Source organism: Paramacrobiotus metropolitanus, unplaced genomic scaffold, assembly GCF_019649055.1.
Source record: "Paramacrobiotus metropolitanus isolate TYO unplaced genomic scaffold, Prichtersi_v1.0 Parri_scaffold0000326, whole genome shotgun sequence".
NCBI lineage: Eukaryota > Metazoa > Tardigrada > Eutardigrada > Parachela > Macrobiotidae > Paramacrobiotus > Paramacrobiotus metropolitanus.
Genome location: NW_026570546.1, coordinates 35,345 through 50,037, shown reverse-complemented (window position 1 = coordinate 50,037; position 14,693 = coordinate 35,345). Strand labels below are relative to the sequence as shown.

General features: G+C 46.7%; 2 protein-coding genes across 4 annotated transcripts; one reads left to right on the top strand and one right to left on the bottom strand.

Annotated features, from left to right (window-relative positions):
* Positions 1 to 2,711: 2,711 nt before the first annotated feature.
* On the bottom strand, positions 2,712 to 4,814 carry LOC129602088 (uncharacterized). The gene is made up of 3 exons (XM_055501049.1): positions 4,113 to 4,814; positions 3,160 to 4,023; positions 2,712 to 2,958 (listed from the first exon to the last, which is right to left on the bottom strand). The coding sequence occupies exons 1-3, from the start codon at positions 4,812 to 4,814 to the stop codon at positions 2,764 to 2,766; spliced, it is 1,761 nt and encodes a 586-aa protein (XP_055357024.1). The 3' UTR covers positions 2,712 to 2,763.
* Positions 4,815 to 10,566: 5,752 nt separating this feature from the next.
* Positions 10,567 to 13,719, top strand: LOC129602090 (uncharacterized). Of its 3 annotated transcripts, XM_055501052.1 has the most exons (10): positions 10,569 to 10,762; positions 10,833 to 10,925; positions 11,028 to 11,212; positions 11,669 to 11,807; positions 11,880 to 11,992; positions 12,401 to 12,632; positions 12,703 to 12,825; positions 12,919 to 13,057; positions 13,148 to 13,189; positions 13,270 to 13,719. In XM_055501052.1, exons 1-10 carry the CDS (start codon positions 10,652 to 10,654, stop codon positions 13,443 to 13,445), a joined length of 1,353 nt encoding a protein of 450 aa, XP_055357027.1. In that variant the 5' UTR covers positions 10,569 to 10,651; the 3' UTR covers positions 13,446 to 13,719. The 3 variants fall into 3 exon arrangements, with proteins under 3 accessions (XP_055357028.1, XP_055357027.1, XP_055357026.1); XM_055501051.1 differs by having other exon boundaries at positions 12,919 to 13,189; XM_055501053.1 differs by lacking the exons at positions 11,669 to 11,807; positions 11,880 to 11,992 and having other exon boundaries at positions 10,567 to 10,762; positions 12,919 to 13,189.
* The last annotated feature ends 974 nt before the right edge of the window (positions 13,720 to 14,693 follow it).

Genomic DNA, 14,693 nt, shown 5'->3' with positions numbered 1-14,693 from the left:
ATGATTGGTCAGTTGCACACCGTACAAAGTGCATCCGCTAAAAAACCAACTCCGCTGCAACCATACAAACAGCCCCGCCAGGGAAATCAGGTTATTGTAGTGAACCAGTTGTACGGGCACATTTTGAGCACTTTCTGCAGAACGACGAATTACGATCACAGCAGATGGAATTTCCTAGATTTTTCTTTGGACAGTTTGTACAGAAAACCAACAGCCTAATTAATTTATCTTTTTGTATATTGTCGCTCGTACTTATTGGGCTTCTGACGCGTGTGCTTTGGTTTTAACGGAGACTCTCCAGTGCGCGTTGGATTACGTTAGGCAATTGATTGACGACGGAATTCTGCTTCACATTTCGCGTGCCCAAACGGGCAAAACGCACGCAACGGAATAGACCGCACCAACGGAATCGCGCGTCGTACCGCCCTCGTTCCCACTCGTCGCACTCGTCTAGTTGCGCATCGCAATGAAAACGCCGCCCTCCGCAATTCCGTTGCCCCAGAGACCCTTATCATGCTCAGTGTGAATCTTGGCCAAGAATTTTGCTGTCTGTACGCAAAAGACACCCAGGCGCTCATCAAGCGACTGAACGGCTCCTTGCTGCATCCTTACTGCAGGCACTTCTCTGTGGTCAGTCTCGTGGAGGGAAAGTTGGAAGGCGTTTGCAAGCTGGTCGAAACACAAACGGCTGAATTGCCGGTAAGGATCAACTCGTTCCTGTACTCGCCAATGTTCAGGTCTTTGTGGATGTTTCTGCTGCAGGGTTTTCTTGAGTACCTCCGTGATCAAGTGCTCCGCAAAATCAAGTACCTGCTTGACCGCGATCCGGCAACGGCTGACGACATGGTGATGGGGCTGCCAGCGGAGTTGTTGCAGGGGGTGTTTTCCCAGCTGGACACTGTAAAGCAGACGCAGCTGCGAAATGTGTGCGCCATGTGGAACCGAATCCTGGAAGGGCCTACGCTGCGCTCCACTATCGTCATTCGAAGGCGAAATTACGGATTTGCCGAAGGGTACTTAGGCTTGCAGACGGTCAACCATTGCCTACGTTCCACTACACAACGCCTGATCCTAACATCTTTCGAGAACGGGATGTGCGACACTTACTTCGTCGTGAGGGTGTTCAACAAGGTCTTTCTGGTTGCGACCCTTCTCCCCGGCGTCCGACTGCGTTCCATTCATCTGCACAGCGTCCGATTGAATCTACTCATCTGTCGCGCTGTTACTGGCAATAATGTTGTTTGCGGTCAACACAAGTCTTCTCCTGTGTACGAAGATCCGGAATGGGGCTTTCATTCGATGAAGAATTTCGTCTCCGTGTGTCGCCGTCTACCCTGCGATACACTCCACATCGGACCGAACTCGGTGGCGGCGTTGGCCTGTGACTTTGACACAGATCCGTTGAACTGGAATATTAATCGAAAGAAAGCGGAAATCCGCATCCACAGCACGCGACTGCCCCTGGATGGTAATTTCGGCTGTGCATTATGGGAAGCGATGGAGGCGGCGCTGTCGGTACCGAGCGATCAGGACGTCCACACACTCTTCCAGCGCTTCAAAGTGGACGGGGATTTGCGTCACGAAGAAAAGCTGGAGGCACTCTCCGCACGGTACTATTGAGAGTTTATCCTTCGTTCTGCTCAGACTGTAAAAACTCTTTTTGCAGGCGCTGTGCGCGCTGCAGTCAGCCGATCCGCGTCCTTCGTCGCACTACCGCGAGAAGAAGTGGTGCGTGGACGGCTTAGAAGATGTTCAGCTGGAGAAGTTGTCGCGCATCGGTCGGCAGTTGCTCGATCAACTGCGTGAGCTGATGGTGGAATTGCATTGGATTCCTTCGGAAGGGTCTGCACGGCACTGCTCCGTGTCTGTTTTGGCGTTAGGACACTAATCTGCGTGAGCATCATGATTTGGTCAGCAACTAGTGTTTCGTTAAGGAATTTAGTGGCTCATATAATCTGCTTTATCTCGCTGATGCTGTAGTCTCGTTATCATTTATGTCCTTCATCTCTATATGTTGTGCTCCTAAGGTTTCGCTACTTTTCTGGATTTTTATTCGGCTTTGGAAGAACATTTGATAAAACTTCTGCTCTGCATTTTCTTCTACGTTCGGTTTGATGGAAACGCATCCCGAAATGAAAATGTGTGGAATACGGTGCTGTAACGTACCAATTGGAAGTCAATGATTTCTTGTTCTCCTTTGCGGCGACTTGTACCGCTTTCCGTGAAGCTAGAAATTTTGTTCGTCGGTGCAAAGGTATATCGTTTCTCCAGTAAAACATCCATTGAAAAAATATCTTTCCGGTAAAAGTACGCGCTCTAAACAACATGTTTGGCTCGTTTACTTTACTTGTATGGCGCAAATCGACCTCTTCAAGTTCTGTTGTTCTTTACAGCAGCGATACTTACTAGTAACGATTAGTCAGCTGCAGTGTTTATAAAACGGAAAATTTAATATCAACAGAACGCACATAGCACCCGACGTCTGTTCAGTTCTCGAATCTTTAATTAATGTACAACCAAAGTAATACTGGCAAAAGAAGCAAATAATCAGTCCATGAAACCCAAATGACAGGAGTCACCCGTTACGCAAACTACGCTACACAGAAATAACCTACAGCAACGCAATCATTAGAGGAGAACCACCAAATAAACCATCTTGAAACTACTTCCCAACGAAAAAACAATAATTTCGCATATTGTATACTCCCAACGCTCCACCAGGGAAGACGGAAATGCAGTGGGACGAGGCACAAAGCCGTCAGCTCACAGTTGCTTCCGGTACTCCAGTGAGAGTTTGTCGCTAATTCGACGCAAAAATTCCGGCAGAATGAGGAGGAAGCGCAGGGCGGTACGCGACAGCTGGTCCAAGCGCAGCTCCTGCAGCCCGTCCAGGCACCAGCGCTTTCCGTGGTAGTGCGCGGAGGGACGCGGATCCATCGACTGGGTAGCGCACAATGCCTGTCCAACAAGCAGAATGCCGACCGATTGTTGAAGACTGAATGATCGTGAACGAATTCAAATTGTATACTTCGTATAAGACGTAATGTGTGGAGATCGGTTGGAGAAACCGTTTACGCGAACTGACCAAACCTTTAGAAACGTCGGTGTGGCAATCGTGTGTGAAGGAAAACCGCCATGATTTTCAGATGCAGCACTTACTCTGCACACAGCCCCATGATAAAACTTCCTCATCTTCCCTTCAGGGATCCCCGCCAACCATTCGGCCAAGGCCCGCAGCTCGTCCTCGCTAGGCACCGGCAGCGCTTTCTCCATCGCCTCCCACAGGACGGACGCCCGGTCCCCGCCCAGCAACAGACGGGTCACTGGCAGCGGGAAGTTCTGGTGCGTGACATTCGGAGCCGCGAGATACACGCTGTACCACAAGCCCACCTTGCACCCCGCCAGATGCAGCGTTGCACAGGGTACACTCTGTAGTACGCTGATAAAGTCCTGCATGGCTGCACGATATGGACGTCCCTGGTAGTCCAAATCGTGTACCGTGCAGCGGTCCCCATTGGAAAACATGTTGGGCAGGAAATCGAGACGGCCCAGTGCCGGGAGGAAGTCCGTGCCACCGACGACATACAGCGACAGGAGATGGATTCCGGGATGGGTCTGCGCCGTGTTGTGCAGCATGTCCACCACGGTGGAGAAATCACGTCCGTTGAGGTTGTAGAGGATGAGACGCTGGGTGGAGGTTCGCAGGCATTTAAAGAGGGGGGCCACCAAATGGTAATAGCAGATAGGCATGAGCGGTTCCCGAGTGGCCGTGCTCGTCTGGATGACGATGTTGGCCGTTAAAACCGGGGCATCCAGGATGGCGTTCCACGCTGAGCACACCGCGCGCAGCTTATTCTGTGTCAGCGTGTCGAGACAGGCGAAGACCTGCTGCCAACTGTCCGCCGTCACGGCACGCCAAGCATCCGGGGTCTCCCGTTCCACATGCGGCGACGGTCGACGCAGAATCCTCGTGAGACGACGGAGCAGCGGACTCAGGGCCGTCTCCAACGATTTATGCTCTTTCTGTACAAATTAAATCAATAAGTTAGACACACCAGCTAAAACAGCGTGGCATGTTCAGGTGAGATGAGGAAATGAGTAGCCAGACGAACCCGATAGCGGTGGTCCTTATAGTACTGGTAGGGAATGCAGCCTAGGAAGTACTGCTCATATTCAGCATAGTCCACCGTGACGCGGTGCACAACACACTGCAGCTCTCCATCCGCGATGTCCATGCCGACGGCCCGCTCGTTCGTCCAACGCAGCTCCTCCACCGCCTGCCACAGCTGAGCTGTGGACGCCGCAAGACACCCGGCCGGTAGCGGCACACGATCCATCTCCAGATCGCCCGGTTGAAGGCACCGAGGCAGCGCCGTCGTGTTCGCCGCCTCCGGTAGTTGGCAACTTTGTCCCCAGCCGTTCAGCACCGGCGAGCGCACGCGGCGCAACGGAAAAATGTCCGTCCAGGTGGCGCCGTTGTCGTCCCGTCCCTGGACGACGCCCAATGCTGGTTTAGGGTGCGAGTTCAGCATTTCCGCGGGCCACCAGCGCCACACACCGCTGCGATCGTCGTGGCGCAGAACTTCCACCGGAACGGTCTTGCACGCACCCTCCGGCCATTTGTGATAGGGAGCATCCAGTGTTCTGAATGGATCCGTTAGGATAACGCGGTCGAAGGGCACGAAATCACGGCGGCGGTTGGCAGACAGCAAATCGATGTACAGCCCGTTGTCCGCCAAGCCCACAACGCGGCCGTTCAGCAGGGCGTTATCGGGGTCCACAACGTTGATATCTTCATGTCCTACACGCAACATGGCTGACGATGGGTTTGTTACCAGACGGACAAAGCAAACAAATTAGACAGATCGAAAAGCAAACCACGAAGGGGCACGTAGTGCTCTTCAGACTTTAACCAATAAAATACTTAACACTTCACACCAAGTCACCACCACTTGAAACTCATTTATTCTGGTCTCTAAAACATCCGAAAATATAAATAACTTCTCCGCAAGCAGAAAATCTGGAAAATCGCTGAATTTTCAGATGCACGTCAAGTTCGGAAGAGAGGACTTCTGCTGCTCCTCCCCAAATTAGTGACGTGTGGGGCGTGACCAATTCAGATCACGACGCTACTGGAGCTTAGAAGGCTACCGTAAAGCCTACAACTGGGGCTGTTGCCACTGCCACGGGCCCACGGTAGTGGCTAATGGCTATAGACCGCCAATCAATCAGCGTTGTCGAACAAACTACCAAAAGTTAAAAAAACCGCAGGAAGGGTTGGACTTCTATAAACATCTTCCGAAAGTTTCTGATTTTTTCTGATGAAAATAAGTAAGAGTGGTTCAGATACATATCGGACGACAAATACGTTTTGCGCCCGTAAATCAAGTCCGCTGAGTCCATCCTAAGCAGAACAGTGTTCTCCGTTTTGTGCCCAACTTCATCAATCACAGCAGAGGAATGTAGGGCTTTTACGTTGTGGGCATCGATCAGCAGATGCGCTGCGGGCGCGTCGTGGACGTGGCCGAAGACGGTCTCTTTGTCTATCTATATCCCAGTGCGCCACGTAAATATGCGCCATTCGGCAGTATCTCTTTTCCACGCCCCATGCGTTCAACGACCTGAACTTCCCAGTCGAGCAACTGACCAAAAATCCGGTGCAAGTTCTGGTGCGGGAGACGCCATCGGGTCGGTGGATCTGGGTCGCCGGTGAAATAAACTTTGTGAAGCGCGCTAAGCCGCGTGTCCACGAAATCGTCCGTCGTCCGTGGGCATAGCGCCGACAGGGGAATATCCTGCACCGACTTCGTCCCAATGGAACGCGTTCCCTATTTCGGGATGCCAATAACGACGTTGTCCAGCCTTTCCTCGCGATAGCATCGACCGAGGCACCTTCATCAAGCACAGTGTACATCTGGCCAAGGAATTCCGCTCGCTGTCCACGGAGGCAGCCCAAGCGCTCATCCAGCGGTTAGATATCTAACCTTTATATGCCAACGCTCACGTTTATATGGTGGTAACACTTTTATGTTCTCGTGAACGGCGAGCTGAAGTACGTCTACGAGAAGAGTTCTGAAGAAGAGCAATGTTCTAAAGAGACTTTGGCGGTGAGTAAAATGCTACACTGAACTTAAATTCAGCTGGCTTTTGCTCGACCATCGAGCGGATGGTGCAAAAATTAATTATTACTTCTCATGCATGATGTCTGTGTTATGCGGCATAAAATGACGCTAACAGGAGAGGTGGTACCATGAAAACATGAATATTATTATGACGACATGCAAAATGAACAAAGCAAAAACAAAAACAACCATCAGCACAAGAAACAGCACAGATGAGTTAACACTTTCGATGAAGTAATTCGTACGGTTGCGATATGTTAATGTTATTATGGAAAAATGGTGAGAGGCGATCGCGCTGGGGTCGATGCATAATACTGTATACCCAGACCGGGATCCGACTGCCTACCATTCACTTGCACCGTTGTCGGCTGGACTGTCTGGTTTAGTGCGCGGTGAACAGCACTAACTATCCCGAATGCGGCCTGTGCCAGACACGTTCGAACACGGAGTACAATTACTCATGGGTGGGAGATTTCGTTGAGCGCTGCCGCGATCGGCCAAGCGACACCGTTTTTTGCATGACCAACCCCTGGCTTCAATCGTCTACAGCCTTCATATCCGACCGAAGGATCAAGAGTTCCATGACTCACCAGTTGGTAACGGAGACGCAGATGAACATTTGCACCACCCGATTGAAGTTGAATGACGGTTTCGGGAGCGCGGACAGGGATGCAATGGGAGCGGCGAGTGAACGGGACCTGTACACATTGCACTAGCGCTTGAAAGTGGGCGGCGAGTTTAGTAAAAACGACAGAATGGAAATCGCTGTGGGCTAGATTGCCCAAATCGTTGCATCTTCCCAAATGCTCGGTCACGATTTGTACTGTTATGACGCACTGATTCTGCAGGTTCTGTGTGCGGCGCAGTCGGGCGATCCGCGTCCGTCCTCGTATTACCGCGGGAAGAAGTGGTGTCGCGACGACCTGCAGGTTGTGCAGTTGGAGAACTTGTCGCGCATCACCCAGGTATTACAGTATCTAACGTTTAAGAATACTCGTACTGAGTCGTACAAGCTTTGTATCGTTGTATAATTAAGTACTCTGTGCGAAAATTCACTTAGTAAAGAGGTGCCTATAAAAAAAACAGAGCCCTACAACCTTTAATAAGTATCATGGTACGAGTACAAACTATGCACCAGAACAAAACGGCGTTTATAAAAGAAACACTTCTTCTATGCTATCCTTAAGGAACGAATTTCCACGGGTTCGGGCCCGTGGAAAGGATTTGGAAAGGAAATTGCCATGGATTTCCATGGATTCCGTGGATTTACGGAAATCCATTTGGATTTCCGTAAATCCAAGGATTTTACGATTATCGTTGGAAAATAGTTTTTTAGCTTTGTTTTCCTAGAGATAGTTGCCCAATGTAACGCGGCTACCGATTAAACACCATTTCGATTAATGCCATCTAATTGTTCGCTGTAGATTCATAGTTTTAATTTCAACTTCAAGCATGATTCTAACTACCTCGTTCATCATCCTTGCCAGACCACTAAACCGGCTCTGCTTCTTGAAACGTGAATCTATATTAACGACTAATTACTGTACTAAAAATTTTAAATACAAATTTACTGTGCGGACTTGTTAACGGTGAGTTAAATAACACTATTATAACAGAAAAGTTTCATTCAATTTATCGGCTCGAAATCTCGCATGTAAGTAATAGCGAAAGTCGTGTAGCGTTATCCGTTTTTCAAATTATTTTATTAGTGCCCTATGTAATCCTCAGAGTCAGTACCGGGTGGGCGACAGTGTAGTACTACAGTATTCGCACTTTAACTCACTGAATGCTAGAGCGCTGGCATTTGGGTCGTGGCAATATAAACAGTGAATGTTTTGTTTCCATGCCAGCAAAAAAATTTAAAACTGCCGAAACTGACATGCGTTTTATGGCAAAAAAGTGAGAAACTGCCGGGTGAGTTTCGATAATTTTGAAAGTTTTCGTTCGTTTGGAAATCCAAATACAGTAATTTGGATTTCCATTCGAAAAGTGGAATTCCGCGGATTTCCTAAATTCCGTTTTCCAAATCCAAGCATGTCGCCTGGAGCGCGGATTTGGAAAATGGAATTCCACCGTGGAATTCCATTTTCCTTGGATCTTCGTTCCTTAGCTATCCTTATCGGGGATCGTACCCATTACACAAATCGCTTTTCCCCGTTGTATTTGCATCAATATTCGCTGTTTAAAAAACTCTTTCGCCCGCTTTTGGCCAGTTGAAGTCGCTATACCGTTTCCAACCGTTTCTACTAGGGTAGCGTTTTAGTACCATCTCCATAAGGTCCGTAAATTTCGAATGCTGCAGCAACGAAATCGTATCTTGTTTGCATCCAAGCGTGTTTCGCTAGTTTCTTCCTTTCAGCGAGTTTGGCTGCTGCGCCGGCGTTCACGGAAGTGCGGTCGAGATACGAGGCCGCCAGCGTGTCCACGCAGGTAACATCCACTGCCAGCGGTTTTCCGCGCTTCCACGGGATGAGGGTGATCACATCCCAGGGATAGACCATGGTGTCTAAAAAAGAAATTAATTAATTAAAAAAGGGTGCCTTAACTGGGTGCGGAAAAGGGGTGGCTATAAGAAACGGGGGTGTTTGGGGTGGGCCACCCCAAACATAGTGTGACCCAAAGTTATAACCGCGCACTTAATTACAACTACATGAAAACTGAAAATACAAAGACGTATCAGTGACCTACTAATTTAGCACTCGTACGAGTAATGTACAAGCAGTGTCCATGACATTGCCCTCAATGGTTTCAGTTTATATGGCTCCCGATATATATAGCTCGATGTTTTCGCACTGAAAACGCCTCGTTAAGGCATTCATAAAATATGCGCAAGAAATTTCCTTTTATGAGCTACTAGCGCGCGTTATGCTAGCGCTAGGTCCATACCTCGTTGTAAGAAAATTAATGTTGAACAAATCGCATTCATGAAACGGGAACTACGATTACAACGTTCGTAGTGCAGTTTTCAGGGTGTTGAGCAGTTGTACTTTCTGCAGTGCTTTCCGGCCATACTTCTACCACATCTCAAATTTAAGCCGACCCAACAAAGGCGTGACTGGCGGAGACTATCCCTAAAAATCTCTAATGCTTCTAAAACCATACAACGTTAAATGGCCACAGATATATATACTGGTAAGGCGATCTCTGTTACCGACGTCGCAAACATTAAGAAAAAAGCGGAAATCTCAACTTGGAGGCAAAACCGAGCAAATATTAAATTATGTTCTGAACCAAATCCTTGATTAAGATCCTAACATTTTCGTTGATGTGATTGCTTACCACGCGGGAAAAGTTACAAATATCGCGTTAATTTCAGTACGTTGCGAATTTTTTACGCCAAGGTCGTCGCAAAAGCGAGAGAATACTCCCCGCTCTGATGCGAGTGTATGATAGGCATCATAGGCTACGCCACCGCATCTACGATTGACTGCTACAACCACAACGTGGTTTTATTGAGCTTATTCCTACCTAATACAGTGGAAGAAAACATTATGATACAATTAAATAAATGGTCCCTTAATCATCATTATCATAGCATTCGAATGTCCTCATTTTTTTTTCTGATGTACCGGATTTTAATAAAAGATCATCGCGTATTACAGAAGTAACAATAACAAAAATACAAAACATCATTCTCGCTGTCCTCATTTGTTTTATACATATTTATTCGTATAACTGCTAGTGATGTGAAATGGCTAAATCGTAGAAAGGAAGTGTGTGAATCTGATCACTATACCTGCTCAGATAGCAGGTTAGTCTTCTCCGTCAATGCCTCTGCTGTGCAATTTTCGTCAGCTTTTATCCCAATTTACTTACACTTCATTAGAAATTTACTTAATTTTCCCGTGACTTTTAAGCTGTGTGGCTTCGTTGTGGTGTGTTCACCGAAAGCGAACATTTCTTGTTCAAAGAGTCATGTTCGCTCTATTCAGTGCACATGCTATTCTGATACTCAAAATCACTGAAGTTATATAACATATTGAAGCATTTTACCGGTGGTTTTTCCAGGAACAGGCGTAGCCGGGAAGTAGTCAGTACTATTGTACGGTGAACAATAAAAAAACGATATCTGTAAATCTTCGGAACGGTTGCCGGATGGGTCTACACTATATAAACTATGGCTTACCGTTACATTCGAGCAAATTTTAGTATTCTACGCCAGAAATGAACGCGATACTTACTGCATTAATCTCTTATTTACTATTCCGTCAATTCCGTGAACGCCATGTTTACTATTGTTAAGCTGCGTGATATCACCGATCGACATTACGGCTACTTGGATTTACATTCTTTTCACACTGCCCGAAGTCTCTGTGTACTTGGTCCACAATGGTGCCTAAACTTGAAAGTCTTATCAGCAGTCTATGCATTTACTGTAAGGCGTCCGATAAGCTACTGGCGCATCAAGTCAGCAGTGCAGGCCTTTGGCTAAAAACCTTCATAAGGACAACATACCCGGCGCTTGGTAGCATTTACTGTAATAGTAGCGAAAGCAGACGAAGTATGCAGCTAGCTAGCGCTGCTCGAACATGATGTCCAATCGCGAAAGTGCTACGTCGGTAGAAAACAACATCTCAGGAACGCCATCCCATCGCCGGTCACCCAAAAATGATGTGGTAGACTGCAAAATGTTGGGTTTTGTAAGTAAAATAATTAAAATAATAATTTTACGACTTGTGTTTCTTAATTCCCTCGTATCCTTTGCCACAGGTACGAAAATGCTCTAGTTTTTCACCATGGGAGTTTGGCATATTGTTTTCGGCTTCGTTGTTCCTTGCTATCAGCATAATCTTAACTAGTGAGGTACGTACGAATAATATACTGATTCATTTTCATTACACATTCAAGGAAATTTTATTCTGGGTAATGATGTTCGGCATGGTTGCGGTACGAGAACTTTTGTAGCGATTCGAACATGTCGCTGCTTCACACTGCCGGGACAATATAAGTATCAGCAACCTAGTTGCCAATATAACGACCGATTATCTGGATAATATGGATAAGCAATGTGCAGCGGAGTTCACGTTTCGTTTGCTGATCATTATTCATTGTCTGTTCTCGCTCTTCTACGTTTGGCATGGACTATTCTGGTAAGCGCCCCAACAGAGGAATTCCCTGGCTTTTTGCGGGATTCTCCGAACAAAACCTAATGAAAAAACCGGTAGCGGGGCAATTTTCGCAAGTTAGACCACACAGTTGTTAAATGAGATGACACTCGCAAAGCTTGCAAGTGTGCACTGCCCGTAAATAGAACGCACGGCTAGTAAAACAATATCTACAGTATTTTGCTAATGCTATTTTCTCACCATCAACAGTAAAGATCGCTACAGATCGCTACAGTGCTTATATAAATCACCTAAATTTATCTGCTTATTTACACTTTATTATCGTCTCTACTGACTACGCTTAGCTTAAAGTGGAAGCCTTATTAGGGTTCGTTTTCTTGACTGCAGTTATTCAAATATTTGTAATAAGTACGTACATTGTTGCGGTTCACATCAACTGTCAATTGCAGTATATCACAGATACTTACTTGTGTCATTCAGGGGACGATGGTACGAGCTGTACGTGTTTGCGTGGAACACAGTGCTTCGTTCACTGTATAGTGGGGCCGATTTCTATATCCTTATGCAGGAGACCCATCCGGCTAATGTGGTACACCATCATATCTTTAAGATTAAAATAGTAAGTCGTCGCTGGTCTGTTATCCAAGGCAATTTAAAGAATAAAGCAATAAAATTTGCGTTTTTCCTACAGGCCCGTTTAGTGTTCCTGGGAATGACAGTCATTACCGCCTTAATTGGTTGTCTTGTGGCGCATTACAACATAAAGAAGGGTCGAATTATTCTCGGTCAAACCACTGATAAAATGTATACTTCGGCATTTCTCAACAACCGGTCACTCGTACTTATGTTTCAAATTTCAGTCCCGATGTGGAGTTTTACGTACGCTATTAACTGCTGACATCACTTGTCAGTCGCAATAGCATATAAAAAAGGAAGTGAATCCAGATTTTCACCTGAACCATTTTGCGGTTGTACCCTGTTCCTTAACTGATAAAAGAGAGGGACGAAGAACAGAATGATCACGGTGACTGGTTGTTGTAAACTAAGCAAGAGAGCTCGGTTGTTGTGACATATCGTGTACCGCTTATGTATAGCTACTGCTTAAGCAAATAGAACTTATGCATTGCTGGTACTGTATTAATATTTAAGCAGATTTACTACATTTATTAATATTGTCTTATTGTGTAGTACCGCATATTATTATTGTCTTAGTGGCAGCGCAACGGAGCCGCTGCTTGCAGCAGCGGACAATGATCAAGCATCCGTCAGCGAGAGGCACGATAGAGAGCAAGAACAGGGCGAGCAGCACGATGGAGAACAGGGACAGGGCGAAATACATGATGGGAAACGAGGACAGGAAAGTGAGGAAACACAAAAAATCATGGACGATTGTAAGCTGATTTTGCTGACACGATCTCTGCGCACCTTCAGCGTGCAGTTTCAGGTATTACCCCTGCAACCCAAAAAATGCTAAATACAATCTACACAAATACATTGGGAGTTCATGTTTGTAGGTGTCCTTTTTGGTACTTATTTTGTTCCATGCTGAGGAATTTCATTTAGCTACTTTGGAGAAGGTGACTGTGGCGTTTCGCGCTTTTTTCATCCTTATCTGGGTCTGCGCCGTAACCACAAGCGTACGTCTATTAATTCAGCAATCAAATTTAAATAGAGCAGCCATTACTCAGGACCATTATAATTCTGTGTTATATGTTGTTGATGATTTTCAGCTGAAGCGGCAGGATAAATACCTGGCTGGCGTAGCATCCGGCAGCGTAATGGCGGAGGTGTTTTATATTTCCTATCAATTCTACGATTCAATCATGACTCTAAAGAGTGACGCTCTCAAGAATGACACTGGATATCTCAGTACGCTTTCGTTGCATACAGCCGTCTTCATTATTGGAGGTGCGGCTATTTTCGCTCGCGGTATCACAACATGGTTTTTGTTCCGCACAGCAAAAATCGCGTTCCGAAACGGTCGCGCATGGAACGAACTAGGTCTGTACTGGAAACGCTCCTAAAGTGGTCTTTTGTAATATTATCGTTGTTTAACAAAACAGCCGCGATTATATTTTCAGTATATCCTGATTCAAATCCTAAGGATACGGACAAAACTAAAAGTTTAGCGCTAGATGACAGCCACGGGGCATCTAGTGCGGCGGTGTCCAATGCTCCCCTGCCCGTGAATACCAATCACGAAACGCTCTTAAACTATGGCGCGACAACGATCCCGTACTCGCGAATAAACGAGTGACCATCAGAATACCTGCGGCTATCGAGGATTTCCTGTGACCTTTCGCTCTATTACCCGTTTGTTAAATTTACTTCGAGCGTTATTTTTAGCACGTACAAGGGCAATTACAACAGCGTCATCGAGTTTACGATACGGGCAAGGGCATTGATACGTATCCTGTACAAGATCAATAACCGCAGCATAATCGAATTTTATGCCCTACTTTCACTAAATTTGCTGAATGGTTACAAGAAAATGCAAACACGCGGTAACACACTAAACCGGTACTTCTTTAGCATGAATGCTTCTGTGGAATAATGAATACGCGCCTACCCCGTAATGATTTACTTTGTATCCATTCAATTGATAAGGGAAGCACTTAGTATTAGTTTTTCGGAACCTGTTCCATAAAACTCAGTGTAGAATAAAACCGCTGCACAAGCTATACCGAGTGTTCTTTCACAAATCACAGCCAAATAAGGATCTAGTAACGGTGCGAAACATAAGAAGCTAAATGAATAGATGAAGGGGAAAAATGATAATGAGTCAGTTTCCCAGGCAGCAGGCTAAAAAAGCAACTAAATTTCCGCAAGTTATACACTCTAAGAAGTAGGTTCCAAACTAAATTCCGAACGACTAAATTCCTGCAATTTAAATAAAGCGATAGAGACGCCAGGTGGCGACAAATCTTTACGCACATCCAGATTAGCGGCGAAAAGGCAAATCTTCCACGGAACAGCGCTGTGCAGACCCTTCAAAAGTAATCCATTGCCGTTCCACCAGCAGCTCTCGCAGTTTAATCAGCAAGTGCCGACTGATGCGCGACAACTTCTTCACCTGCACCTCTTCCAAACCGTCCACACAGCACATCTTCCCGCGGTAATACGACGACGGACGCGGATCGGCCGACTGCAGCGAACACAACGCCTGCAATACGAATTTTTCCAGTCTGAGCAGAACGAAGGATAAACTGTCAACAGTACCGTGCAGAGGAGTGCCTCCCGCTTTTCTTCGTGACGCAGATCCCCGCCCACTTTGAAGCGCTGGAACAATTCGTGCACGTCCTAATCGCTCGGTACCGGCAGTGCGGCCTCCATCGCTTCCCACAACGCGCAGCCGAAACCGCCATCCAGCGGCAGGCGCGTTCTGTGGATGTCGATTTCCGCTTTCTTTCGATAGATTCGCAACGGATCAGTGTAAAAGTCACAGGCCAACGCCGCAACCGTGTTCGGTCCGATGTGAAGTGTATCGCAGGGGAGACGGCGACAC

What these genes read in the sequence shown, in the direction of transcription:
- LOC129602088 (XM_055501049.1), bottom strand. Translation starts at nt 4,814, where the DNA reads ATGTTGCGTGTAGGACATGAAGATATCAACGTTGTGGACCCCGATAAC. An exon ending in ATAAGGACCACCGCTATCGG is followed by an intron (nt 4,024 to 4,112) that starts GTTCGTCTGGCT and finishes TAATTTGTACAG; the next exon opens with AAAGAGCATAAATCGTTGGA. An exon ending in ATCATGGGGCTGTGTGCAGA is followed by an intron (nt 2,959 to 3,159) that starts GTAAGTGCTGCA and finishes CTTGTTGGACAG; the next exon opens with GCATTGTGCGCTACCCAGTC.
- LOC129602090 (XM_055501051.1), top strand. Translation starts at nt 10,652, where the DNA reads ATGATGTCCAATCGCGAAAGTGCTACGTCGGTAGAAAACAACATCTCA. An exon ending in GTTTGGCATGGACTATTCTG is followed by an intron (nt 11,213 to 11,668) that starts GTAAGCGCCCCA and finishes TGTGTCATTCAG; the next exon opens with GGGACGATGGTACGAGCTGT. An exon ending in TCGCGCATGGAACGAACTAG is followed by an intron (nt 13,190 to 13,269) that starts GTCTGTACTGGA and finishes TTATATTTTCAG; the next exon opens with TATATCCTGATTCAAATCCT.